General features: G+C 46.2%; 3 protein-coding genes across 4 annotated transcripts; 2 read left to right on the top strand and 1 right to left on the bottom strand.

Annotated features, from left to right (window-relative positions):
* Nucleotides 1-2,147: 2,147 nt before the first annotated feature.
* LOC120698221 (transcription factor bHLH112-like) lies at nucleotides 2,148-5,161 on the top strand. The gene is made up of 8 exons (XM_039981753.1): nucleotides 2,148-2,810; nucleotides 2,913-3,297; nucleotides 3,412-3,507; nucleotides 3,705-3,770; nucleotides 3,910-3,941; nucleotides 4,270-4,303; nucleotides 4,423-4,482; nucleotides 4,641-5,161. Exons 1-8 carry the CDS (start codon nucleotides 2,581-2,583, stop codon nucleotides 4,782-4,784), a joined length of 1,047 nt encoding a protein of 348 aa, XP_039837687.1. The 5' UTR covers nucleotides 2,148-2,580; the 3' UTR covers nucleotides 4,785-5,161.
* Nucleotides 5,162-6,884: 1,723 nt separating this feature from the next.
* Nucleotides 6,885-10,355, bottom strand: LOC120698222 (NAD(P)H dehydrogenase (quinone) FQR1-like). The gene is made up of 4 exons (XM_039981754.1): nucleotides 10,212-10,355; nucleotides 7,891-7,984; nucleotides 7,484-7,746; nucleotides 6,885-7,370 (listed from the first exon to the last, which is right to left on the bottom strand). The coding sequence occupies exons 1-4, from the start codon at nucleotides 10,232-10,234 to the stop codon at nucleotides 7,136-7,138; spliced, it is 615 nt and encodes a 204-aa protein (XP_039837688.1). The 5' UTR covers nucleotides 10,235-10,355; the 3' UTR covers nucleotides 6,885-7,135.
* Nucleotides 10,356-12,865: 2,510 nt separating this feature from the next.
* LOC120698220 (receptor-like serine/threonine-protein kinase SD1-8) lies at nucleotides 12,866-19,936 on the top strand. 2 transcript variants are annotated; one of them, XM_039981752.1, is made up of 7 exons: nucleotides 12,866-14,334; nucleotides 17,859-17,990; nucleotides 18,139-18,302; nucleotides 18,573-18,783; nucleotides 18,860-19,097; nucleotides 19,197-19,347; nucleotides 19,427-19,936. In XM_039981752.1, exons 1-7 carry the CDS (start codon nucleotides 13,011-13,013, stop codon nucleotides 19,736-19,738), a joined length of 2,532 nt encoding a protein of 843 aa, XP_039837686.1. In that variant the 5' UTR covers nucleotides 12,866-13,010; the 3' UTR covers nucleotides 19,739-19,936. The 2 variants fall into 2 exon arrangements, with proteins under 2 accessions (XP_039837686.1, XP_039837685.1); XM_039981751.1 differs by having other exon boundaries at nucleotides 12,867-14,334; nucleotides 18,133-18,302.
* The last annotated feature ends 7,946 nt before the right edge of the window (nucleotides 19,937-27,882 follow it).

Genomic DNA, 27,882 nt, shown 5'->3' with positions numbered 1-27,882 from the left:
TTCCCGTCGACAGCGAGGCGCATGTGGTGACTTCGTTAATCTCGAGGATTTGCCGGCTCAGTCTTTTTATATGCTCATAGGGGTACAGTTTGCGTACGTGTAGAATTTGCGTACGTGTGTTCATAGGGGCGTAAATTTATGCGTGCGTTGTGAGTGTATGAGTTGTACTGTGTAATATCAAAAAATTAAATTGAAACTAGGCGATAGGATAGAATGGGCTCATAAAACGAAACGAAAAGGATATGCCGAAACCATCGGTGGACTCGCGTCCGGGAAGGATAATTGCCAATTGGGCTTCCAAAGCAAAAAAAAATAAAAGAATGAAACGGGCGGGCCGCCGCGTGCGCAGCTGCTTCTGCGATGGAATCGCGCCTGGCAGCGCGCGCGATGAATAGCCTTGCCCGGTCTGCGATGCCTCTTGCAGCTCTAGCCGGAACAACACCGAACTGACCGTGCTTAGTTTCCGCGCCTCTCTCTCGTAGCAGTTGCGCTAGCTAGCCTCTGGTCCCAACTAACCCTGTCAGGTTGCAGACCGCCTTGAAGTAGTTATTCGGTCGATTAGCCTAGCTAGCCCGCAAACGGTCGCCGGCCTCCTCTATTTGTCGTCTCCGCCGGCGACGGTCGCTACCCGTCCGCGCCTCCGCGGCACACCGGCCGCCGCGTCGTGACGCCAACCGAAGCGGATTCTGGCGATGCGCTTGTCGAGTTGTCCGTCTGTCTGTCGATAGAGAGCGTGCGATTCGTTCTTCTTTCTTGTTGTGCAGTCGTTGCATGCGTCTCTCTGGTTCCCTATTGACAATGCTCCTGCACTCGACGCGGTTCTCGTTGACGATCCCTCACCACTAGCTCTTGCCTACGCAAACGCAAGAGAAGAGGCTGTTCGACCTGCCTCCAAAAGGTCCAATCGGTCCATCAGTTTCACCCCATCGGGTGGCAAGTCTTCCAAAAGGTGCTGGACTCTGAATATCGGCCAAGGGTGTGTTTAGTTACTCCAAAGTTTTCAAACTTTCCGTCACGTCGAAATCACATCGAAACATTAAATATAGTAATTGACACATGCATGAAATGCTAAATGTGGGTAAACAAAATAACTTATTGCACAGTTTGGATGTACGTTACGAGATGAATTTTTTGAACCTAGTTAGTTCATGGTAGGACAATATTTACCACATACAAATGAAAAGTGTTACAGTGCTTTTCAATTTCATTTTTCGCAAATTTTTTGCATCTAAACACAACACAGCCCAAGTCAGAACCAATCGCCCTGATCCAATATCTTCAGGGTTTTCAGTTTCGTCAGGCAGGCGGCGATACGTGCAGAGATTCCACGGCAACAGCTGCTTTGCTTCGAGGTCAGACAGCCAGAGTAGCAGGCTAGAAGGTTGGCATTGGCAGGGCATGGCACTACTGCTGGATGAGCGCAGTTCTGTGCACTGCAGCAGGAAGGGCGGCGGTGCGGAGCTGTGGTCGTCGCAGACGGACGGGTGGAAAGGCGGCGGCGACGGTCGCTCTCGGGCCTTTTGACCGCGACCGGAACAGTGGTCGGCCGGCTGCCGGAGCCCGGACCGACGGTGTACGCCGGTGGCGACCGGAGGCACACGTGCGAGCCTCTGGGCCCCGCAAACCGGGCCCGGCGCTACGCCACGCTGACGTCACCTACACGAAGGCAGCTTTCAAGTTTCAACACACAACAGTACCTGCTTGGCCTCGTAAAGAAAAGAAGATCTACAGTCCCTGCACCCCTGACCCCTCGTAGAATCTTGGTGTTTTTTGTGTCAACGAGCAAAGCAGATATTTTTGTTTATTTATTTACAACAGAAACTGGAAGACGCGTTTGAGGTTGACCGAATCTGAAGCTTCCGTTGATCGCCGTTGCTTTACACTTAGTACACACACCAGCGCGTCCAAGCTTTGCTTGGTCGCAAGCAAAGCAGCGCAATAAATCATGCGCAGGCAAAATCAAACCATACGCTACAATCATCAATGGTCCACAGGGAAAACAACAAATACGTTCATATTGACCTAGAAATATGGTAGATGCAAATCACTCCACTCATGCAATTCTCCTAGCGTTTGGACGGTTTTGGATTTAATTTGCCACTCTCCTTCTCCACTAGCACCGGCGTCCGCCATCGTCGCGACCGCTCTGTTGGGGCTCTGGCCCCATTCCCGCCCCCTGTGTCAACTAGGGTCTCGAAATGTCGCCGGCCGCACTGTTCACCGACCCGGTGCTCGGTGCTTCCGCTTGGCGACGTGCTGTACACGCACAGGGACTAGCGCGGCCTTAGCCTGACTCACGATCACAAGTCAGAGACCCCCTTGCATGCCCCTCCACAAGCTCTGATCGATCACAGAGTCCACCGTGTGCGCCACGTTGTTAACTCTCGCTCACTCCAATCCCGGCAAGGCAAGACAATACGTCAATACCGGCGCCAAATCCCTCGACCACTAACTACTTGTTGGGATAAATACATCGTCGTCGGCGACGAGATTCCACTGCGGCCGTAGAACGAGAGGCTTGCCTCGATCTCCCGGCCCTCTAGAGTCTAGAGCAAGCCGCGAGCTGATCGTCCGATCCCCATGGCAGACGAGTGGTGGAGCTCCGCGCGTACCGGCGGCGACGGCGCGTCGGCCTGCTCGACGGTGCGGGGCACGGACCCGGACGCCGCCGAATCGGTGGCGAGGAGTGCCACCGAGACGGATTATTTCCGGCCAACAAGTCTGCACGTCGGCGCCGCTGCCGCCGCCTCGCCGCCGTCCTTCATCGCCGATCCAGCCCCCCTCATGGTGGATTGGACGCAAGCCTACGTGTAAGCTGAGAATCTCAACTTGCCGTGTCGTGCGTGTCTTCGATCTCCATGGTTGCATGCGTGATATCATGAGTTCATGACGCGCGGCGATTTGCGCGGCAGGGGCGGCAGAGCGGCTGGCGCAGAGGCGACGAACAGCTTCAACGCGCTCCTCCAACTCCACGGAGACGACGACACGGGTCGCCACTTCCTGCTCGATCGATGTCAACAGCCCGACGTCGTCGACGGCGCGGCGTCCGTGGAACAAGCGGCGGCGGCGTCGCGGAGCGCGCCCCTGTACGCGGACAAACAGTACTCCAGCTACGGCGACGTGCCGGCGACGCTGATGACGAGGCCGTTCTCGCCGCCGCCGCCGCAGCAGCAGCAGCACTTCTCCGGCTTGTTTGGCCCGTCGACGCGGAATTTCAGCGACAAGCCGTCGGTGCCGCCGCCAATGACGACGACGAAGCCGCTTCTCTTGCAGGCCTTGGAGCGCAAAGCTTTCGAGGTACGACATGGGTCGTCGGCGGCGCCCGGGGCCGGCTCCGACACTTCTCTTGCACACCTACTCCTGGCTACTGGCTAGGGTTTCTTCTGACGGCTTGGTCTCCCTCCGGTGCAGTCCAACAATGAACCTGTTCAGGACACTTGCTCCTCGGCGACGACGAGAAGTAAGAAGCCCCGGATCGCGACGCCATCCCCCTTGCCGACCTTCAAGGTGTGCACCGGGCACCGGGCACCGGCCGGCCGGCCTGTGACGCAATCGGAAGAGATTATATCATCTTCCACCTTCAATTATCCCGACAACTTTTGATTTCCAGCTCAACATGCAATTCAGGCTAAGATACACGTTCTCGTTAGCTATGATGATCATCGATTGGATTATGATTGCCTTTGATTATTCCCCGCGGGCAGGTGAGGAAAGAGAAGCTCGGGGACAGAATCACTGCGCTCCAGCAACTGGTCTCGCCTTTTGGAAAGGTAACCCTTTTCTATTTTCTTCCCCAATTTCGGTTGCTCTCTTGTTCGTCATCCGATCCTTTGAATTTCGCTTGAGAAAAATTCTCATTCCAAGCTGATGTATCACCATTTTCGATCCACCACATCCGCGGATTTTTAGACGGATACTGCATCGGTGCTTCACGAGGCCATCTAGGCCCTGTTTGGTTCCCTAGCACAATTTGTGCTAGAGAACTTTGACCAATAATTACTAGTATTAAATGAAGTCAGTTTGCAAAATTAATTCCACAACCCCTGCACTAATTCGCAAGACGAATCTAATGAGGCCTTTGACCGCACGATTAGACGATAGTTACTGTAGCATCACTGTAGCCGATTATGGATTAATTACCGTCATTAGATTCGTCGCAAAAAGTTACACCCATCCCTAAAAAGGTTTTGTAAATAAATTTTGTTTAGTACTCCATGCATGGAAAAAAAATTTGTGCTAGGGATTAGCACAAAGCAACCAAACAAGGCCCGAATACATCAGGTTCCTGCACGATCAAGTAGCAGTAAGTATATGGATTTACAGCTCACCATGATCAAATGACTGAACAAAATCATGGTTAATACATGTCTTCAATCTGCAAATTTTGCGTGGTTTGAGCTAATGAACCGACCCCTCCTGCAGTCCCTGAGCTCTCCGTATCTGAGGTGTGGACGCCCTGTGCAGCAGCTACAGCAACAACAGGTATACACATTGCCAGTTTCTAAGCATCATTTTTAGTGTAACGTTAGTACATTCAGAATTCTTTCTCCCCAAATGTTATTCGGATTTTTGGTTCCTTATTTCCTCATACCAAGTACAAATTTCAGTTTTCCCCTTAAATTAACAAGGTTTTCTATCAGATCATGGAGGGCTGCAGTGAGGCGAAGGAGGACCTGGGAAGCCAAGGGCTGTGCCTCGTCCCAGTGGCGAGCACTTATGCGGTGGTGGCGAGCGAGACTGCGCCTGAGTTCTGGCACCCTATCTTTGGGGGCACATTTCGGTAGAGACAGACATGCATGTAGCTCTAGGTAGAGAGCATGCAGGGGCGTAGGGGGGGGGGGGGGCTTGGCCCCCCTATGGTCCCCGATTTTGCATTGAATATTTAAATTTTGATTAAATTTTTCTATAAATTAGCATAGTTGACCCCTCTAATAATGAAAAAATAAATTTCTGGCTCCGCCTCTGAGAGCAGGTATATTTGTGTAAGCCATATTCTTATGTCAGTGGTGTTAAAGCAAAAGTAAATGAAAAACCTGACTGGTCACGTGTTTAGCTGGATTGAATAGAAGAAATTCAATCAGAATAGGGGAATAAGCCGAAAGACCAGGTGCACTTGCCTACACACAAGTATTCTAAGGCTAAGAAGGATATATTTGATGGGACAGGTTCAAAAGAGAATCATATGCTATTACAGTAGTACATATAGTAATTAAGCAGCTTTCCAAAGAATAATGTTATTTGTTATTGGTAGTATCTATGCATTGACGGGTTGGGGTGGAGGATGGTGGGATGGTGCTAAAACTTGGAAGCAAAAAGGAGAGGTCAGCTTTGCAAGCATAGTGAGCAGTTAGCCTTTTCCGTAGAAGTTATCATCACGAATTATTAAACAAGTACATTGTGTAATAACTTATTCAAAAGCATACCTAGTTGCTAGATACTAATTTAAAATTGAAAAAATGCCTTTGCTACCACCCCCACACCCTACCTAGCGTGATGTGTTTTCCCATTGGAAAAGTTATCAAAAAGGATTTGTAAATTGAAATCTTTCGCAGCATGGATAATACGCCATCGTACTCCTCGCTACTCCCTTGGTATCTCCGCTCTTAAGTAAGTGTCATTTCGGATTACACGTTTAAACTTTGACTACGAGTGCCCTTTTTAATATTTAAAATAAAATTTCAAAAAATAATATGAGTTTTCTTAAAATGTAGTTTTCAGGATTCTCCATTTGATGACACGGTCTATAAGGTGAAACTTTGAGTAACTAACAGTATGTGTAAAAATATATTATTTTGAATAGAATAAGTTATATATTATCATAGTACTTTTCATGAAGGATCTAGTTGCTTCAACTTTGCAAAACTTTTGAACATTAAGCTATTTGATGGTCAGTTCTAAAAAAATATAGAACAAACCTAAAAGTGTCTTATATTTGTGATCGGAAGGAGCTATATAATAACTTTTCTATGTTTTATATATGTTTAGCATACTTAAAAGTAAAAGTAATTGTTCAAAACAATTTTTCACTTTTGATTTGATGTGGGTATAAATATGTTTTCATAATTTTCTCATAACTCTCTGTGCATTAATTTAATATATCTCGTCCCACAAAACACCATTTCTTTTACACAAATAATGTGTCAATGAGCATTACATTTCTTACGAGTAGCAAGGAAGATGAACCTGTTTTCTTATAATGTTACTATCTTCTAGTTTTATTTTGTACCTTTTGTGACGCATAATCTAATCAATAATAATCAATACATTCCGGGGAAATCGATAAACCCCTCACATATATGTCACCTTGATTTTGACCTTACATCCCAATAATGATTTACTTATTGTATAAGGGGCACCAAGTAATTCATCATGGTTGGGTTCATTCACTTTCTGTCCCCCTCGTACATATAAATCTTTGATGATTATGTATCTATATAAGTTTTGCATGATAATTGGCTATGTATACTTATGTAGCATAGCTGTATGTTTTTTTTTTTAGATTCATAGCTGGATGTTGAGTGTTTGCATAACTCCATATGTTGGATTGTCATTATCTCTATTGTTTATAGTCATTATCTATGAAACCTTGATATGCATATTTGGACTTAAAAACGTGCTTACATACATAAGTTTTTTTTTAGATTAGCTTACAGACATAAGTGTATCCCATAGCCTTAGCCCTTGAGGGATGAAACTAGACAGAGGCAAAATATCATGTGGGTCTAATCTAAAGGACGTGGGCTGGTTAGTGGGCCGAAACCGGCATGGTGTTTCTTCCGTTTAATGGTAACCCAAGCGGGCGGGCGGGGGGGGGGGGGGGGGGGGGGGGGGGGCTTATTGTATGATCTTATTTCATCTAGGAACAGCTCGAAAAATAAGACAAATAAAAGATCAACGGTGATACGATCATACCCTGGTATATCAAGCACAAATGCACAATCCGCATACCTAATCCAATCCACGAGCAGTTCAATCAAGACCACGATAAGACCGACCGAATCACTAGCCGCCGTATAGAGTGGCGAACAAGATCCACAAGAACATGGTACGTATATGTAGGCGCAGCTCCGCGCGAGCAAGGGCATGGCGATCGCCGCCGCGCCGCCGCCGGTGACGATAGATGGCGCGCGAGCCATCAGGCGGAGCCGCCCTTGAGCCTCTTGGCGATGCCGGCGAAGTACTTGCCCTGGTGGAAGGCGTGCTCCAGCTCCACCTCCGTGGGCCACCGCGAGCCGTCCCCGGCGAACGTGCCGGCGCCGTACGGGCTGCCGCCCTGCACGCTGTCCATGCCGAACATCTTGGCGCCGAACGTGTACCCCACCGGCACGAACACCATCCCGTGGTGCGTCAGCTGCGTCACCGCCGTCAGCCTGACCAAGCGAAAACGTCAGCACGCATCACATACTAGCTACCCGGCTGTCCCCACCCGTTCCTGAGATGGATCGTGGAGGAGGAGAGAGTTCAGGTTCCAGCGACGACTCACGGCGTGGTCTCCTGCCCGCCGCCCTGGGTGCCGGTGCTGTAGAAGATGCCGGCGGGCTTGCCGGCCAGGCTCTGCTCCCGCCACAGGCCGCCGGTGGCGTCGAAGAAGGCCTTCATCTGCGCCGCCATCATGCCGAAGCGCGTGGGGAACCCGAAGAGGATCCCGTCCGCCTCCGCGAGCTCCTGCGGTGTGATGACCGGCGCGTCCGTCTTCGGGGGAGCGCCCATCTTGCCGAGCACCTCGTCGGACAGAATCTCAGGGACCTGGCGGCATGAATTTTATTATTTTAACATGGCTCGTCAGAAGCAGAATGGCAATTGCCAAGCATGCAGGCTAGAATGACCATTAGAAACCAGAGATTATTGCAGCGTTGCCAACTACAATACCACATGTATGTTGAGACTGACCTGCCATATCTTCACCTCCACACCTTCGACAGAGGCAGCACCTTTCTTGATCTCCTCAGCTAGCTTGGCAACATGCCCGTAAGTGGAGTAGAACCTATTGAAAAAAATCGGCCATGAAGGTCCATAACTCACACCAATTTATGATAAATATTTTCCCCAGGTCTCCAAATGGTACAAATATTCTCTAAACCAATGTTCCCCAATAACATTAGCAGAAGAATATATTTCAGTGTCAATTTGGTATTTAGGTGTAAAGATGTAGTAAAAAGAGACAAGTGTTACCCATCTTTTTATTCAAAGGTTTCTAGATGCTTTCACTTTTTCGGTAGTTGGGCAATCCCACTCTGGCAGGAAGATTTAAGACATGGGAGAATTTCTATTACTTATATTAAACGATATTAGAGTGGTTGTTTACCTTTTCAAGCTGTCATATACATGTGACCTCAACTAAAGAAATGTGATGTGGACGGACAGATACACTGATGTTTACCAATAACAGGATCCATGCACCCAGAACTAAACAAACAAGTATGCCTGAGGAGACAAATAATTCAGTATGTGCCATGGTGAATTGTATTTAAGTTCAATATCCAGAAGACCAATGAACTTCATGGTTCAATATTTGACTATTAGTTATGCAACCGTTTGGGTTTGCGATGCAAATAAGAAAGAGATGAAAATTTGCGCATCAAGTAAAGGGTCCATGCCCTGATGTGAAAGTGGGAAGCAACAAGAGGTAGCAAACATGCATGCCCATCCGAAGACAGAGTGGGATTGTACTGTTGTAGTGGAAAATCCACATCAACAGAAAAGTGGATTTCATAATTGCCCATGAAACAAAAGTAATGTATCATTGAGGTGTTCTAGAAGCTCTGCATATACAGACAGAAACAACGGCATCAAAAGTTTAAAGGAATAGGGTATATGTAAGCAGTACTGATGAATTTTGATCATTGAAAGGAATAGAAACTGGAACAAGGCATTATTAAATGTGAAAATAAAAAAGCACTTTAGAACACGCTTTAATTGTAGTTTTAGGTCAGTTTGCAATTGTACTATAGTTCCAGGCTTCCAGCTCCATGAGCAGATGAAATTTGCTTCTTTACAGAAGGCAATTTTAGGACACGTTTAAAAATCATTTTGTTTGGAGACAATGGAAAATTGAAGGATTCCTTCTAATTTTAGGCCAAATTTTATTTTTCTAGGATTTCCACCTCGAATAAATGATACAAATTGCACGCACATGAACAGAACAAAATAGTAAGAACTAAGAAAAGTCCACGGACGCATTTAAGTTGAAACAAAGGGATATACTGTTTAGTGGCAACTATAGGCGGCCAATGGAAGCCATGTACAAATTCATCTTGTAATGATAGATTACTCTTGAGTGCAGTTAACTTGTGGTTGACTTGCCTAATGCACATGTGGACTCCATCTTTTTAATGTTGAGTTCTACTCTAACTTGCGGTAGGATAAAAGTAAAAGATGCATGCATTGCTAAATGTTTTTGGCTCTGAGCATTAGAAAAACATGAAAAAGTTGGATTTGTAATTTGTTCATGGCCAATAAGGCAATTACGCTTGGTAGCTGGTGGGAACAGGGAGTTGGTAAAGATGTCATACATGACTTAAACAAATGTTTTTCAAAGCAACCGTCCATGATAACAGAAACCGAATCAAATCTCCATGAGTCCCACCAATATTTGTGTTGATGTGAACCACCGTTATTAAAGAGACGCCACAGAACTTATGTAAATCATTGCAAGAACACTCGCGACGTCGCCAATACATTGGGGCGAAAAATCTATCAGCATTTCCCACGACAAGAGGAAAAGATTTCAGGAAAGCTAACAGCCCATGACTAGTGCACGAATCCATCAATCAAGGCATCACGAAGGGGCCGGGGCCTAAACCACCGTTGTGATGGGGACATTGACAGCCAAGAACTACCGAAACCCAAATTATTCAGTAGTCTACTAAACCCTCCCCATCTACCTCAAGTAGTCAAGTCCATTGATCCTGAAGGACCTGAACACGGTGGTAACGATCGAAACTGAAACCTGAAGGTTGCGGAGAGCAATTTTTTAGAAAAGAAATACTCCAGCAAAGGAATGGTCTGTGAATTCTGGTTACGGGACTGCTTCGATTCCATTCCGAACAACTGAGTTCAGCGCCACGCGGTTCAATTTGATGCGAAGGGCATCGGCGGTTTGAGAGTTCGTAGAGAGAGAGAGAGAGAGAGAGAGAGAGAGAGAGAGAGAGAGAGAGAGAGAGAGAGAGAGAGAGAGAGAGATGAACGGGGTGGGTGCCGCGGATACTTACACGACGTAGACCTTGACCGCCATTGGAGAGGGCCGGAGCTCTTCGGATCTGAGATCTGGAGGTAGGCGAAAGATCGAGGATTGTCTTTGTTTAATGGGTTCGAGAAATGCAGCGTTCAGGCCAGGGGCAGGCGGATAGAGAGTATTTATAGGAGCAGCGGCCGGGCTCGCGCGCGTGCGGTTTGCCCCGCGGGTGACGTGGCGCCAGGTGTCATCAAGCGTGGCGGGCGCCACGTCAGTCCGCCGGTACTTCACGGGCTCACGGCACAATCATTAACTGTTTATAAACCATCTCAGCAGCAGTTTAATGTTACCGCGTACATTAGCTGTTTCTGGAGCTTCCTTCGGAACACAGCGATTTCTTAACGGACCAGTGTTTATAATTTGTGCAGGTGTTACTGGGGATTAAAAAAAAAGACCCCGTGCTCCGGAGAAGGCCCGACTCGTCTCCAGTTACGCCAGGATGCCTCCGTGATCTCGCTGTCACCACCAACACCCCTGACGGCGACTGACACGGCCATGGTTCTGGAAGCTGCAGCCCACCGGCGGCCACTGTATTCAGCTGCACGACGATGAGGTTGCCATTTCAGACAAAGATTTGGGTGGGAGGCCATGGAACAGAGAACAGACTGATCGGTGAGGGGCTGTGGGCCTCTGCACGGCGGGCCCGGCGTGCAGGCCGGAGCATTCATTTCTCCTCCTGTTTGGAGCTAGCATTTGCATTTCATCATCCGGCGGCGTATTCTTTGCAGTAAAGCAGCCGCGTCAATGATGGCGGTCGGAGGCGGAGAAGAACTCCGGCGGCGATCCGCGCGACACCTGCACCCTGCTCCCTGCTTCTCCGCCGGAGGATCCTTGACGTCGAGAAGGAAGGGCAGGCATCAGCGTGACCTGATGCGTTTCATGGATGGAACTTTTGTGCCGTCGGGCGTGGAGTCAGCCGCAAGGATGTCTGGTGTCTGCCCCTTGCCCCCATCCATCATTCGCGTTGACCTCTGCTCCCCACTCTTTCGGCCGCCGGCCGGCCTGGGACCATCTGCTCGGAAGGCATGGTAGATCTCTAGGACTCGAGTTCGTGGTCACCGACAGAGAGGTGGAAATGATGAGGTCGATGTGTACATCACCGACCGACAGGCGAGCCGCGAGCATCATTTTTTTTTGGATGAACAATCGATCCCGGCTGCGTGGGCCAATTCTGGGGTGAGGTTACATTCATGGCCCAACTGAGCGAGGCTGCCTCACTTTGAATAGAACTCCACGAGCCCAACGCAGCCCAGTTAAGGCTTCAGAAGCACCGGCCGGGCCTGAACTCTTTCCCATAAGGATTTTTTTCATTTTTGTATTTAAAAAAATTAAAATTTCAAAAATATATGGCGGTTTCGAAAAATTTCAAAACTATACCCCTGTCGCCCTCTGCCTGGGCGACAGGACCTAAATGTAAAAAAAAATTACATTTAGGTCCTGGCGCCCGGGACGCATTAAACAGCGAACTTGTAAAATAGATATAAAATCGTAAAAAAATCAAAAAAATACAAACTCAACTGTTCTGGATTCTATGAAACAAGATCTACAACTTTTGTTATATAAAGTTTTTCATTTGATCAATGTATCTTGCTCTATTTTAAATACTAGTTTAATGCACTTTTATTTAAATCTCAAGATCCATCCTTTGGATGCATGTCATCTTTGGCCAGAGTGTTGCATATGGTAAGCATAGGCTTGTACAAAATTGGTAGGCCCAGAAAACATTTCTAGAATAAGTTTTTAAATTAAATTTTGCAATATGTCTAGTTTAAATGAGTTATTTATCCATGCTGCTATACTGAGTTTTAGAAGCCATAACTTTTACAGTACTATTATTTTATTTCCTAAGAGCTACAAAAAAAGTTTGGTAAATTTTAGATAAGCACAACTAGACCAAATAAATTATTTCAAATTTTTTAGGTACAAGAACTATTTTTCTTGATTTAGTGCATTTACCTTAGTCATAATTCATTTGGTCTAGTTATGCTTATCTAAAATTTACCAAACTTTTTTTATAACTCTTAGGAAATAAAATAATGGTACTGTAAAAGTTATGGCTTCTAAAACTCAATATAGCAGCATGGATAAATAACCCATTTAAACTAGACATATTGCAAGATTTAATTTAAAAACTTATTCTAGAAATGTTTTCTGGATCTACCAATTTTGTACAAGCCTATGCTCACCATATGAAACACTCTAGCCAAAGGTGACTTGCATCCAAAGGATGGATCTTGAGATTTAAATAAAAGTGCATTAAACTAGTATTTAAAATAGAGCAAGATACATTGATCAAATGAAAAACTTTATATAACAAAAGTTGTAGATCTTGTTTCATAGAATCCAGAACAGTTGAGTTTGTATTTTTCCGATTTTTCTACAATTTTATATCAATTTTACAAGTTTGCTGTTTAATGCGTCCCGGGTGCCAGGACCTAAATGTAATTTTTTTTACATTTAGGTCCTGTCGCCCATCCAGGGGGCGACAGGGGTATAGTTTTGAAATTTTTCGAAACCGCCATATATTTTTGAAATTTTAATTTTTTTTAAATATAAAAATGAAAAAAATCCTTCCCATAAAAGCAGATCAATTCGGCCTGATCCGAAGCCTTGCAGAGCCCAGATCTGCTGCCACTTCGCTGGAAACAAAACTGCAGCGTCCCATTGGCAGCCTGAACCTGACCAGTGACCACCGCGTCCACTACACGATGCTGTCAACCTGTCGTCGACCAGAGAGCTAGCTGCCGCTGCGCTAGTTCACCTCCACCTCGCCGCGATGGCGCCCAACCACCGGCTCGGCCTCCGCCTCGCCTTGGGTGTTCCGCTGCTGCTGCTGCTGCTGCTTCTCCCCGCGGCTTCCCGCGCCAGGGACACCATCGCGCCGGGCCAGCCGCTCCGGGGCAACGACACGCTCGTCTCCTCGGGCACCGGCAGCTTCGCGCTCGGCTTCTTCTCCCCGCCGGGCTCCAACAACACCTACGTCGGGGTCTGGTACGCCAGGCTGCTCGTCCGCACCGTCGTCTGGGTGGCCAACCGCGCCGACCCGGTCCGGGGCGACGCCGCCGGCGCCACGCTCTCCGTGTCGCCCGCCGGTTGCGCGCTCGCCGTCGCGGACGCCAACGGCACCGTGGTGTGGTCGGCGTCCCCGGCGGCCGGCGCAGAGGGCGCGTGCGCGGCGCGGATCCAGGACGACGGCAACCTGGTGGTGTCGGACCAGCGCGGGCGCGTGGCGTGGCAGGGGTTCGACCACCCGACCGACACGCTCCTCCCGGGGATGCGCCTCGGGGTGGACTTCGCGGAGGGGAAGAACATGACGCTGACGGCGTGGTCGAGCCCCTCCGACCCGTCGCCGGGCCCCGTCGTGGCGGCGATGGACACGGCCGGCGACCCGGAGGTGTTCGTCTGGAACGGGCCCACCAAGGTGTGGCGGTCGGGCCCCTGGGACGGCGTGCAGTTCACGGGCGTGCCGGACACCGTGACCTACAAGTCCCAGGGCTTCAGCTTCCGCTTCGTCAACGACGGGCGGGAGGCCACCTACAGCTTCCGCGTCCGGGACCCCGGCGTGGTGTCGCGGCTGGCGCTCAACAGCACGGGCGCCGGCGGCGGACTGCTGCAGCGGTGGACGTGGCTGGGCGCCGCCCGCGCGTGGAGCCTCTACTGGTACGCGCCCAAGGACCAGTGCGACGCCGTGTCGGCGTGCGGGCCCAACGGGGTGTGCGACCCCGGCGCGGTGCCGCCCTGCTCCTGCCTCCGCGGCTTCGCGCCGCGCTCGCCGGCGGCGTGGGCGCTCCGGGACGGGCGGGACGGCTGCGCCCGGGCCACGCCACTGGACTGCGCCAACCGCACCGACGGCTTCGCGGCGCTCCCGCACGCCAAGGCGCCCGACACCACGCGGGCGGTGGTGGACTTCAACGCCAGCCTCGAGCAGTGCCGGCAGCGCTGCCTCAGCAACTGCTCCTGCACGGCCTACGCCAGCGCCAACCTCACCGGCGAGCCCGGCCGCCGCGGCTGCGTCACGTGGACCGGCGGCCTCGACGACCTCCGCGTGTACCCGGGCTACGGGCAGACACTCTACTTCCGGCTCGCCGCCGCCGACCTGGGTACGTTTTGCGCACCTCGTCTTTCTGTACGTACACGTGCACAATCTTAGATCCTCTTTGCCGTCATAAAAAAAGAACTTATTTTATTCCGTCCTCCCGTACGATGATGCATTTTGGTAGGTGAAAAACTTGGTTCCAGCCAATGCAATTGACCACCTTTTACCCTTTTACAGTGTGCACAAAATCACTCAGGCTATAGTACCAACTACAAAAAAAGACTAGCCTCGCCATTAGCAGCATCTGATCTGGGCTATGCTTTAGTTTCTTGAATAATTCTTAGCATCTGTAGTTCGTCCCCATCAAACAGTAACCAAAGGAGCACCAACGTATAGGCAGACAAACCCTTGTCTTTCTCCCCTTTAGTTGGTCGGTGTCACTGTCATTGGGAAGCATTATCCTCTGCCGTCAACATTGGCTAATGTCAGATGAGTGACAGTAGCAACCTGCATTCGTGGATCGTAGCCATACCCAGCAAAGTTCCAGTCTCGATCTGCAAAAGAAAGCTTTGGACCGCAACCCCGGAAGAGTAGCCTCACATTCTCCTGCACCTTCGTTGCACAGTGTAGACGTATGCCATTCAAAGTCACAACAGGTTCGCTGTTGACGCAGACGGGTAGAGTGAGAGCACGACCCGCGAATGAAATCGACGTACACTGAGCGATCGATCGAGCTGGGTACGAGTTGAACTTGGCCACCTGAATCAGGTCGGGTTCCAATCCCCAGCACGATAGCGTTTAGGCAGGTCTCCAGGTCCTTCCCTTTCAGATGCTTTAGGCGCGTCTAAGCAATTCCATCCCCGACGGTGTCGCCTGAAGCTGATGGTGCAGCCCAACGAACGCAGGGCAGGGGGATCAGGATAGGCACATGATTGGTGACTCAACGTTGATGAAATGAAATAGATTCCATTCCAAGCAACTCTGGCCCTCTTGGGAAGACCTTTTATCCTTTGTGCCTGTCATGATCAAGCAGAGACACAGTTCTGAATCCCATACCGCTGCACATGATCTGAACACAGTAAGATTGACTTCGGCGAAGCTAAACAGCATGTCAGTTTCAGTTCATAGTGGCGTGCTGCTGCTAGCTGATGCTGAAAGACTGTTCCAGCAGCATCTTCCTCCCTCCCTGTTCCAGGTCCCAGCCCTGCATACGGTTCTTCCTTTGCGCCAGGAAGATACCGGCACGATGTTTCCGTGTCGCGGCGGTGCACGTCACCGGCGACACATCTCATCTAAAAGCGCCCTGTTCTTTCCGGTGAGGAACCTCATGTTGTGGTGCACGAGTGCAAATTTGGCAACAGCGATGGTGATTGGTAGGGTTTTCTTGGGTACCATTGATGAACAGCAATGAGACACTGACAAGAATGGATCGACAGCAACGCGGCATCGGACCAGCTAGTCAACAATGCCCAGGTCGAGTGGATGTGGTCCTGGACTGTGGATTTAGATGTGGTTTTCACATGAGGTTGGTGTGCGGTGAACTGGCAGGGCATGAGGAATCCATGGAGAGGTGTTTTGACTCGACTCTTCTCTCTAGCTAGGGGTTCAATCAAACAAAGAAACCACCAAAAGCAACGCAGGAAAGAGGAAATAATGGCCTTGCAGCTATGAGGATACCTGACTAAGGTTGTACATTTACTAGATATATGCATTATATTCAGCTAGAAGAGAGAAAATTTGTGAAATTTTGCATGTTCAGTTAAAAATGTGATAGATTGGTAAATGATAAACCTGAAATACCTCAGGTTGATAGTGAACAATGGAGCTCGTACGGAAGACGTTGAGCTGTCTGCACCAGACAAAAAGGTGCTGCAATTAAGTCCTGAAAACATCATGTATGCGTGCCCCATGTTCAACAGAAATTAAATCATCAGATAGCTGAGCATGGATGGACATACCCAGAATAGTTATTTTATCCATGGGATAATAGTTGCTCCGAAACCTGACACAGAAGTATGAAACCATAAGAGAGAAGAATCTGCTTCAATACCAAATATAATTAGTCCAAAGTTCTGGAAATGTCACATGCTGATGCTGGCTCTGAAGCTTGGTACTACAGTGCACAAGCATCCTAGCACAGAAATTTATGCTGCGATATGAGTAGCATCACATCCACTAGAAACAGTGTGTTAATTCTGTGTGTTGCTTGTTTAACAATTGCGCATTAGACTGGTGAAGGAAATACTATTGCAATTTAATCAATTTTAATAAGACGACAAAGCAATTAAACTTCTACAAAGGAACTCAGCAAAAGGCAATAGATCCCCTGCAAGGCTGCAACAACAAAATTATCAAAAGTTGATAAATAGGACTAACATCATACGCATCAAAAGAAAGAACAAGTCACAAATGTCACTAAAGTATGCAACAACCGTTAATCAACATACCAGGACTAGTTATTGCCTTCACAAATGGCGCTATTTCCTTTAGAACCAACAGGTAGAAAGTGATACCCAAATCCAAAGTGCACACTAGATTCTGTCGTTTGGTAGGGCAGTGCTATTTCTGGGGTCAAGATGGTACTGTCGTTCCCTCTGCTTTCTAGCACCGTCACATGATTTAGAGGTTGGCCACAGGTAAATTTCTCTGTCCCCTTCCTGCTGAATACTGTGTATGGAAACCAAACATTAACTGCAGATCATCACTCCCTAGTTGCATGGGCATTGCAGCATCTGCTTGACTGTTTCCACTATTAGTGCCACTATGTATGTGGATAAATACTTCTCACAATTGGTAAATTTCATTGGCACATGCCACTTAGTTCACCACATGGAACTGGACCCATTCCATCAGTCAGGACCGGCACACCATCGTGCTGATAATTTGGTTGAGAGGGACATCATTGGACCAAGGCGTGCCAACAGTGATAACTTTCGGTTTCTCTTTCCACTGCAATATCATGAACGACCCTTTTCCCATATGAACATAGATTGTGAATCGTGTGCGAGCATCCCGTATTCATACTGCCATGGTCCAGGGTAGGCATAGACCTTTGTGTGCTGTATGCTGTGTTCATATTTCAAACCTGGACCAGAGATTTAGGACCCTGGTAATTGGGAAGAACACGACCACCAACTGTAGTTGATCCCATGATATCCAGTTATCCTCAAGCAAAGTTGACATGAGTTGTTTCAGATCTGAGTATCATGCTGTTGACCTGTATGAAATAACGGCGTTATTTCATTTGGATCCCATAAATCCTGTATATTCAATGTTGCATGGAATAATATTTCTAGATTCAGATAACTTGAATTCAATGTTGTTATTCACGGTCGCAAAGAAAAATGTTGTTATTCGAAAATGATGGATTCATCATGAAGCTTTCATTCTTAACATTAGCAATATGAAGGACTACTGTCTTGGCAATACTCTTCACTCAAGAGCCATATGAATATTTACATATTCATTGGAAACTGTAACACTCACAATTCATAAATAGCTTTATATTATTATATGTACACTATTTTATAGGCTAGGTATACCTAAGTCTGTGATCAAACTTACTTTTTATTACGATTTCTTGTGCAGCTTCAGTAAGCAAGTCAAAGAAGAAGGTCAATATTGTGGTTGCAGTTGTCGTCAGCATAACTGCACTGGCAATTCTTCTAGCAATCACGGTTTTCATCTGGAGAGTAAAGAAAAGCAAAGCAAGAAAACCAGGTGACATACAATCACTACAGACTGTTGACCTCGCCTAAAGAGACAACAAATACCTATTTGAAAGTGCATTTTGTTAAAAAAAAAAGACAAAATAAGTGACACCTTGTTGACTGGTGCAATTCTAACTTTTGCATTTCTATAGGAGCAGGCACATGGAGAGCTGGTCCACGCAGTATGGAGGGCATTGAAGGAAAGAATCAAGGGGATGATCTGGAGCTGCCACTGTATGATTACGAGACAATAGCAAAAGCCACAAAGGGTTTCTCAACTGAGAATAAGCTCGGTGAAGGTGGCTTTGGGCCTGTGTACAAGGTACCGGACTCAACCTAAATGATAGGTGAATTTTGGAAACGGTTCAAAGTGGAACCAGGATGGCTCCACTGCTGACTAAATTTAACTTCACCATCAAGCACAAAATTTTCAACTATTTGCAAATTGATTGTTCTTTCATGTAACAATGTATGCAATTACACCACTGATAGTTACCAAAAAAATAAAATGTTTTATTTTTTGAGATTACTGAAAGAATTTTAGACTTACTCTCACTTCATGTCTGATTGGAAATGCGTGAGTTAACTACAGGGTAAGCTTGAGGATGGACAAGACATAGCTGTTAAAACACTTTCAAGAACATCAACGCAGGGTCTTGAGGAATTCAAGAATGAGGTTTTGTTGATAGCTAAACTCCAGCACCGGAATCTTGTTCGACTGATTGGGTGCAGCATTTCTGGACCAGAAAAGATACTTATATATGAATTCATGGAAAACAAAAGCTTGGACTACTTTCTATTTGGTATGCCCTTAACCGCTCTTGCCAAAGAATTTCCAAATCCATCAAGGAACAAATAACAACCTATCTTTCTTACCAGACACAGCCAAGAGCAAACTACTTGACTGGCAAACACGATACCGTATAATTGAGGGAATTGCCCGAGGTTTACTGTATCTTCACCAGGACTCAAGATATAGAATCATCCACAGAGACCTAAAGACAAGCAATATTCTTCTGGATAAGGAGATGACTCCTAAAATTTCAGACTTCGGCATGGCTAGAATGTTTGGCAGTGACGACGCAGAAATCAATACTCTCAGAGTAGTTGGCACATAGTAAGTAACTCAGAGTTTTGACAGACATGCCAATCATCTAATATTGATGGTGCAATGCAATATCCTAATCATGATGACATTTACATGGCCTTTCTGCAGCGGTTATATGGCCCCGGAGTATGCAATGGATGGAGTGTTCTCGGTGAAATCAGATGTATTTAGCTTTGGTGTTATAATGCTGGAAATCATTGCTGGTAAAAGGAACCGAGGTGTCTACAGCTACTCTGGCCACCTCAACCTTCTAGCACATGTGAGCTTCCATCTAGTAACTATTTAAATTACTGAATTTAACTTAGTATAAATGTAATAACCTTCTGAATGTTTACCAGGCCTGGAGCTTACTGAATGAGGGGAAGGGCCAAGATTTAGTCGACGAAAATCTGAATGGCTCCTTCGACTCAGATGAAGTGCATAAATGCCTCAAAGTAGGGCTTCTGTGTGTGCAAGAGAACCCCGACGACCGTCCCCTGATGTCCCAGGTGCTGATGATGTTGGCCAGCACTGACATTGCCTCGTTGCCAACTCCGAAGCAGCCAGGCTTTGCTGCAAGAACTGCTGCTGCCGCCGAAGACACGTCGTGGAGCAAGCCCGACTGCAGTATTGTGGACAGCATGACCATCACCATGGTTGAGGGTCGGTAGAAGGCTGTGTCCCCTAGTTATTTGGCTCCTTTGTTATCTTGTTTGGCGAATGCAGAAATGCAGGGGTGATTATAGTTCTGTGGGTTGTGGTTGTTTACATTTAGGATCGAATAGTGTGTAAATGATGTACAATTCATCCTAATACTGAAAAAAAAAATCTAGAGATTGCAGAGCAAAATGAATGGGTTGGTAGATTGAGACCTCACGTTGCATTGCAGACGGCGCCAAGAGCCTTCTCCATTCTCCAATCCGTTTAGTTCCGAACGGTCTTTCTCTCTGTACTTGAATTCTAGGTTTCAGTAGTGGAGGTCGTGGCCGTAGAGAACGACGGTCCGGGCGCCGGCGAGGCAGGCGTTGCTCCCCGGCGCGCGGAACTGCTTGCCGCAGTCCGGCGGCGCGAGGCCGAGCAAGGTCGTCGTCGCCGGCGCAACAGAAGAAACTGAAATATGTCAAGGCCAGCCCACGCATTCCCAAGCGCATAGCCCGCCAACGTGGGCTTTATCTTTCAGGAAGGCCCAAGAATGCCCCAGTGAGGACTGAGGAACACATTTTTTTTTTAATCCATCTATCAATACAGCGACAACGCTCCTGGATCATTTAAGAAGGGGAGAATAAAGAGTTTACATCAGTTTGTACTGCAGGATAACAAAATTCACACTCCGTCATTCCCACGGCTACTGCCTAATCGAGTGGTCATGTTCGATTTGCATAATAAAATTTAACTTCTGCCATGATTTTAGGAAGCATGCATGGTTAGTACGCGGCATGTATCCAATAAATGAGGATATTTGGTCATTTTGTGCCATCACTAATCTATCTGAAAACTTTTAGCATTACACCCTTTATAGGATGGAGGGAGTATCTTCTTAGCTTCCTTCTTTTATTCTTTTGCTGGACTTTTGGGCTCTTTAGCTTCTCTCAGTTTTTTTATATTAAAAAAAGGCAAAGAGAAATTTGTGAAAAGTTGACATGCATTTATTACTTCTGTGGATGACTTTAAATTTATATCGGTCGATTGTATTGGTTTCTTTTGATTTTTAGAGGCTGGAAATGTGATTTCTTTGCACAAGTCATATTGATTGTCCGAAATTGCTGTGCACCTAATCCACCTTTTTTTTGAACACTTTGACCTTCAAAGGAACCGATGCAAATATACTGCGCTAAATGTTGATGCCAAACTTGCATTAGAAATTTTCAATCTCCCGTGAAAACACAAACCTAATTTATTTATATTTTTGCAAGAGCTAGGGGAACCGATCCGCAGAACCTTGCTTGACCCCTCGCTCCTGTGTAAGAATAAAGAAAGACTACCTAGTTGTGAGTTGTGACCACCAGACAACGTGAGAAATTTTAGGGACCCTATATATGCTTACTGATGCTGTCGGGCGCCGCAAACAAAGAACAAATTTTACACACAATTTATTCATATAAGCACTTAGACGCGGCTACAAATGAGAAAGTGACTTTGATTTAAATTTAGTTTATTAATCCAAAAAACAACGGTATGGTATGAGCCTCATAACCAAAATGGGATCGAGCCCTCAAAACAAAAAAAGGATCTCGATGAACTGTAGAAAACCTTGGCAGAACCAAAAGGTTGCTTCAGAGCTGCTGCTCTAGTTCCTAGTACCTCACGTAAGAAATATTCAAAAGAAGGAACTGTGACCACTTCGTACCAGGTAGGTGAACATTGATTTTGAATCTAATGCTTGTTGTCGGGCGCGGGGCTTCAGGCTTCGTTCTCCTCCATTGCCGCCGCGCCCTCAAGCTAATTAGAAGAACTTATTTTGCACAAATTAAAGGACAACCCAAAGATTAGCTTATCCTTGTACGCACCGGTAGGAGTGACAATGAATGACCCTTAGACGCACCTCCAATTTTAGATTAGAAAATTAGTACAATATTTTGAACTAAAAAAGATTGAAGGTGCATCTAAGAGTTATCCACTTGCACCCCTACGCACCGGATATGACAAGAGGTTTGTTACAGTATTTGAGAGGAACTTGAGGTTCCTTCTGTCATAATAATTTTTTCGCGAATGCACGTGTTTCATTAAGAGAAAAGCAATACGATATTTACAAATTTTAATAAGCAGAGACTATTAAGATAGATATAGAGCACCACCAACCAAGTGGCACGCGACCCATACAACGAATAAGAACAGCAAGAAAAACGGAAAAGACAAAGACAAACCCACAAACCTAGATACATACGATCACAACTTAACCTGCTAAAAGATACTACAACACCAAGGATGCAAAAGGTCGACAATACAACAAAAGTGGCAAAGCATCCACCTGACCCACCAAGGCGGCAAAGCATCCGCCCAATTAGCTACACGACAGCGGCAAAGTATCCGCCAAAGCAGAACGGCGGCAAAGTATCCGCCAAAGTAGAACGGCGCCAAAGTATTCACTAGTGAACAGAAAGGCGGCGAACATCCGTCAAACGACGACCATCACAACCTGGACGATGTAGATGAAATGAGCGAATGCAGGCAGATGACCACTGTGGCAGAACCGCCTAAATTATCCCGGCTCAAGTGCGTAAACCATCACCATAAAGGTAACATTAGCTTAAACGCACTTCAAACGGAACAATTTTTGGTCTGTCGGGTAACGTCCCGATACAACCACCGATTCTCGGATCGAACAAGCATACCCCGCACGAAGGCGAGTTCAGAGATATTACAACCACAATTTTACAACACAGGCATATTAAAGATTACAAACCAGTTCAAAAGATTATTACAAAACCAACTTAAGTAAAACAGTTATACAAGTTATGATTATAAGTTCAGAGTCTAAACAACGGAAGATGAGACACGATGACTACAACACGTCGCAAAAGTATACCAAGCTAGCCCAAGCATGGTATTACTCGTCACAGTCATTGCCGGCCGAAGACGTATCCCATTCTACGGACCAGCCAGGAGGCAATGTGCAAGGATAGGTCAAGCTAGCGATCTGATCCTCAAAAGTCATACCTGAAAAAGGGTTTCAACAGCAAGGCTGAGTATTCTAATACTCAGCAAGACTTAACCGACAACGGGTATAAGTAGCCCACCTTAGCTAGACTATGCAAGGCTTTGTAAGGCTCTGGTTTTCCTTTGCTGAAAAGCAATAAAGAGTAGGTCCTTACTTTCAAGTTTTAGCTTCAAGATTCTAGTTGATTAACCATTCTATGTAAGCATCTACTATCCAATCATGGTGGAACTTCTAAGCAAACATCAAGATTAATAAGAATATTGTTGCTCTTATTACTCTGTGTGGCAGATCAATTAAGCAGTCTCATTTCATCGTGAGAGGCGGACGATTCTGAATCGAAATTCAACCTTGCAAGGACAACCTAGCACACACGTCTGAAACACCGTCGGGTCATTCCCAAACAACCGTTGACCTTTCTTTCCGGCTTGTGGATAGTGCCACTCTCCCCGACTACAGGGCTCCAAGGCCGAACCTTGTCCCTAGAAGTCGTAGTGTTGCGCAACATAAAAATAAAACCTACTCCTAAGAGAGAGTGGGAGGTATATCCACTCCCCGGTCCAATCGGCTACTAGGCTTGCCGCGTACCATATTTACGGCATGTGACTAGTACTTTCAAAAACTTAACCGGCACTACCACACACCGCGACCTTAGCAAGTTCATTAACACAGACGGGGTCTCACATAAGGTCATGATATCGAACACAACCCCGTCCGTCGTCCTTATATTGATAACAGAAAGTAAACAGGCAATTCCTATAAAGCTCGCGAGTGACAGGCAATCACTCGACTTTTACCGGTCCTATAAGCTTAGCAATTATTCGAACTCAAGTCTAGTGTTCAATACATAGGTTCCTAGGATCATGCATCTAAGGTTTCAATTCAACTCCTATGAACTGTAAATGCACAAGTAAAATAATACAGTAAATGATATTAATTTGAAATATAGGTTATGTCCGGGGCTTGCCTTCTCGGTAGTCACTAACTATTTCAGCTCTAGGCTCTTCCGAACTTTGGTCCGGGGCTTCAGTTAGTACAACAGTGTTTACTTGAGCTTCGAGATCACCTCCGTCAGATTCCGGGATCAGCTCGTACGTCCCGTCCGATAAGGCAGTCGTGTCTATATGTAATGCAAGAACAACATTATAAACATACATAGGCAATCATTTATAGAGTAGTTAAATACCAAATTTAACTACACAAGGCATCATGATCAACAGCACAAAAGAAGTTAACTAACTTCATAAAATGAGTGGTGGTGATTTCCTATATAACTAAGTCATGGTTTGTAAATAAATCAACAACTCAGAGTACAAATATTAATAAATTCTACCAAAATTACACTAAACAGAACATGAACATACTAAGCTACCCTGTAAAAATCATGAAAAGACATGTAGCCATTTAATCACAACAAATCATTTATGCAGGAAACACCTAGCACAAGCTTGAATTATACAGATCAAACTAGAGCCAAGAAGAGGCTCAAAATTTAACAGAAGATCTATACAGGGATGATTTATCTACTGTGAATTTTTCATGATTTTACCTACACAGAAATAATTCTGAGAAAATAAACAAAACAGACATCAGTTTAGCAAGATTCAATTTTAGCTCCTGTTCTAGTCATGAACTAAGGCTCAAACTTCCTGGACAAGCTAATGTTCTCCAGATGAACACTCACGAATATTTTCAGGATTTAACAAGAACAGAAACTATTTATCATAAATAAAGTATACTAAACAAGGATTAAATCAAATAAATAGCTACAACAAAGAACTAATCATGAAACTTTTATAGCAAAACTAGTGTAACATGATTCAACCCCCACAAAAATTTCAGAGCAATACAAGCTTTCAAGCATCAGATAAGAAAAAGATTAAAGAACAAGTATTTATTTACCTAATAACACAAAACAAAATCTACAGCAAAAACTTGTAACTAAAGCCTAACATATTATGGTCCTACTGCATAGAGCTCTTCAAGAGGATTCCAAAACATCTAGATTTGATATTTTACGAATTTTCTATGAATTGATATTGAATTTCAAAGATCACAACAAACTATTTCAAACAAGTCCTTATAGCACTATTTCCCTGAGTCACTGACATCGCAGACAGCCCCCTGGGGTTTTTCAAATTCAAACTCGGGGTCCCTGGCCGTGGGGAAAAGAACAGAGGGAGGATGGCCGGCCAAATCCGGCGACGGTGAGCGCCAGCGGCGAGGGTGGAGGGTCGTGGGAGGTTAAGAAGGCCAAGGCGCACCTCTGGGTGGCTTTGGAGCTCGAGAGGAGGGCCGGAGATAGGGTGTCGACGGCGAGCGGCGGCTTGCGGGCTCGGAGCACGGCGGCGAGGTAGCTCCGGTAGGTTTGGGCGAGGGGAAAATGGCCTGGGAGCTGCGCTAGGACGAGGCGCGGCTAATGGTGGGGGATGTAGGGGTGGAGCGGGTCTGGGGTGGCGGCTCCGCGGCGGGGTGGAGCTCGCCGGGGTTCAAGCGGGGCGGTGGCGGTGTTCTGCGGTGTGGGAGCGAGGAGAGAGCGAAGGGATGCGCGAAATCGAGTTCTGGGACTTTTGTAGTGCGCGGGCGCTCGCTAGAAGAGAGCGGCGGGCTCTGCAGGGGGCGCTCCACGGCGGCGTCGCGATGGCGGCCGTCGGGGCGGTTCTGGAAGCGGCGGGGGCGCGTGGCTCGGCCGGGAGGCTCCAGCGCGAAGCAACAGGAGGGGGAGGAGGTCGTCCGCGACGCGTGGGCGCCAGCGCACGGCGGAGTAATGGCCGGGAAAGCCGGGAAGGCGTCGGCGGGCGGCGCTGTCGGTGGCCGGCGACGGAAAGCAGAGCAGGGAGGTGGGAGATGGTGATAAGGGCGAATTTGCAATTTCCAAAAGTTCCAGGGACCTCTCTGTAAACAAGCAATAACTTTTAAACTAAAGCTCAAATGGAAAAGTGCCCAACATGAAAGTTGTTCAATTTTTCAAGATCTACAACTTTGATGTTGTGCAAAAATTTATTTGACCAAAGATTCAAGAGCTAAAATTAAAAACATTGATGGGATTTTGAATTCTAGGAAATTTGTCTTTTTCAATGCAAAATCACTTCAAATGTAGACTTACATGCAAAAATGACTACCATGCATTAAATGTACTGAAATTTTGTACAAACACCCTCCATAAAAGCTATAAACACAAATAACTATATAAAGGACCTTGCATAAAATCATAATTACACATATAACCTTTATATTTACAAAAAGATCCCTTTTCAAGCAATTCAAGCACATGATGCATAATTTGGTTCTAATTACCCTTAAATTGGCTATTTAAAAACCTTGGGCCGTTACAACCACCACCATCATTGGCAGAGCTTCCAAGACAACGCCTCCAGGGAGGGAGCGACGCCACAGGCGTCGTCATCGTCCGACCAATAAAGTCAAGGCTTTTACTCGGAAAGCTCGTCGAAGGGGAGGAAAGAGAGGCAAAGAATGATGTGAATGGCACCCGAGGGTGTCGCCGTCATTGTTCCGCAAGTAGACTTTGGCTTTCGCCATCACCCCGTTGCCTCCCCCGGAGCCGAGGAACTGCCGAGCCCACCAGTGCCTGGCCGCAAGGCCGAAAAGCGCTGCAACAGCTAGGGGTGGGCAAATTTAACCGAAACCGAAGAACCGAACCGAAAGAACCAGAACCGAAACCGAAATAACCGGAACCAAAAAATTCGGTTCCTTGTTCGGTTCCAGATATTGAAGAACCGAAATAACCAACAAAAATCGGTTCCTACTCTCGGTTAACCGAATTAACCGAAAGAACCGAATTATATAAATGATACTTTACTTCTTGCATTTTATAAGATTATATTTGGTTTATGTGTGATATTTGCATCTGACTTGTTATATATTTGTGTTCCTACCTTGCTATTGTTCTCTAATAGATTAACATAGTCTAAAATGAATATATTATTGCATAAATTTTCTTTATAACACAAATATTTATTGCCATCTTAGTCTCTCTCGAAAAAGTTCGGTTAGAACCGAAACCAAACCGAAATAACCAAAAATCGAAATGTTCGGTTCCAAGAGTTTTTGAGAACCGATCGGTTCCCATTTCCTAAGAACCGATTTTTTTTCAAAAACCGAAGAACCGAATCGAAACTGAACCGAGAACCGAATGTCCAACAGCGCAGGGATGGCCAGCAGGCCACTGCAGAACGGCACTAGAGAGCCAGACGCCAACGGAGGAGGGGCAACCAGAGACCGGCACCCAGGTCGGAGGCCAGCGCCCGAGCCGAAGCAGCGCCAGTTTTTTTTTTGAAGAACTGATGTCGCATCTCAAGCTGACTTTAAGACTTATGATATAAATATTATATACAAACTCATGGGGTCTGAATTTACGATAAAAAATCAGGCACCATGTAATACTTAAATAACTAAAGAACCAGACATATATATAATAAACATGGGAACATATCTAGTGCAAACCACAACTTCATGAAAACCCGTGCAAACTATAACAAAAAATCGTCTAAATTCACACAAAAAATCACACATCTAGATGATATGATGGTACACAACCTTGTAAAATATCTTGTCCAAACTCGACTTCGTCTGTGAGATATAAAAAGAATAAATTTCAAGCCAAAAAGTTGTTCAGATGATTTGTTAGAAATTTGTTATTGAAGCCTTTGTTAGAAATTAAACAGACATTTGTGAATCTGCCTTTAACTGGATATCTAGGGTGTTGAAAATTTGAACTGTGAGAGCTGACTACATGCCAAGCATCCTTTGGATAGTGATTATTGAAGCACTGACCTTATTTCAAGTGAATGTGTAACTCCTTCAGCAAGAAACTAGACATTTTCACATGGGAAAATTGGTTCCAGGGACCAAACATGGTTGCAGCTTGCAACATAGGATACTTTGTGGTCTGGTCCTTTATACTGTAGTAGACGATTTTTAATTGACAACCTACTATGGCATATGAACAGCTTGACACTACCATTGTTTTCATTTACCTTTTTTTTTACGATACTACTATTTTGTGTCCTCAGTGAAGGCAGTTCCAGGATCAAGAAGGAATTGAAGACTATGTTCAGACCCTCTATTCAAATTGTGCAGCCATTTTGTGTAATAACTAGAGTACTAAATTTTATGGCGGTCGACATTCGGTCAACCTTC

This window comes from Panicum virgatum, chromosome 3K, assembly GCF_016808335.1.
Source record: "Panicum virgatum strain AP13 chromosome 3K, P.virgatum_v5, whole genome shotgun sequence".
NCBI classification, from domain to species: Eukaryota; Viridiplantae; Streptophyta; class Magnoliopsida; order Poales; family Poaceae; genus Panicum; species Panicum virgatum.
This window is presented reverse-complemented; position numbering and strand designations above follow the sequence as displayed.

Bases quoted from the DNA above. Each gene is read 5' to 3' on its own strand.
- LOC120698221 (XM_039981753.1), top strand. From the start codon at position 2,581: ATGGCAGACGAGTGGTGGAGCTCCGCGCGTACCGGCGGCGACGGCGCG. The intron at 3,298-3,411 runs GTACGACATGGG...CCTCCGGTGCAG, and splicing joins TGGAGCGCAAAGCTTTCGAG to TCCAACAATGAACCTGTTCA. The intron at 3,771-3,909 runs GTAACCCTTTTC...GCGGATTTTTAG, and splicing joins TGGTCTCGCCTTTTGGAAAG to ACGGATACTGCATCGGTGCT.
- LOC120698222 (XM_039981754.1), bottom strand. From the start codon at position 10,234: ATGGCGGTCAAGGTCTACGTCGT. The intron at 7,985-10,211 runs GTAAGTATCCGC...TTTTTTCAATAG, and splicing joins GCGGTCAAGGTCTACGTCGT to GTTCTACTCCACTTACGGGC. The intron at 7,371-7,483 runs GTGAGTCGTCGC...TCGCTTGGTCAG, and splicing joins GGCGGGCAGGAGACCACGCC to GCTGACGGCGGTGACGCAGC.
- LOC120698220 (XM_039981751.1), top strand. From the start codon at position 13,011: ATGGCGCCCAACCACCGGCTCGGCCTCCGCCTCGCCTTGGGTGTTCCG. The intron at 17,991-18,132 runs GTGACATACAAT...GCATTTCTATAG, and splicing joins AAGCAAAGCAAGAAAACCAG to GAGCAGGCACATGGAGAGCT. The intron at 19,348-19,426 runs GTGAGCTTCCAT...AATGTTTACCAG, and splicing joins ACCTCAACCTTCTAGCACAT to GCCTGGAGCTTACTGAATGA.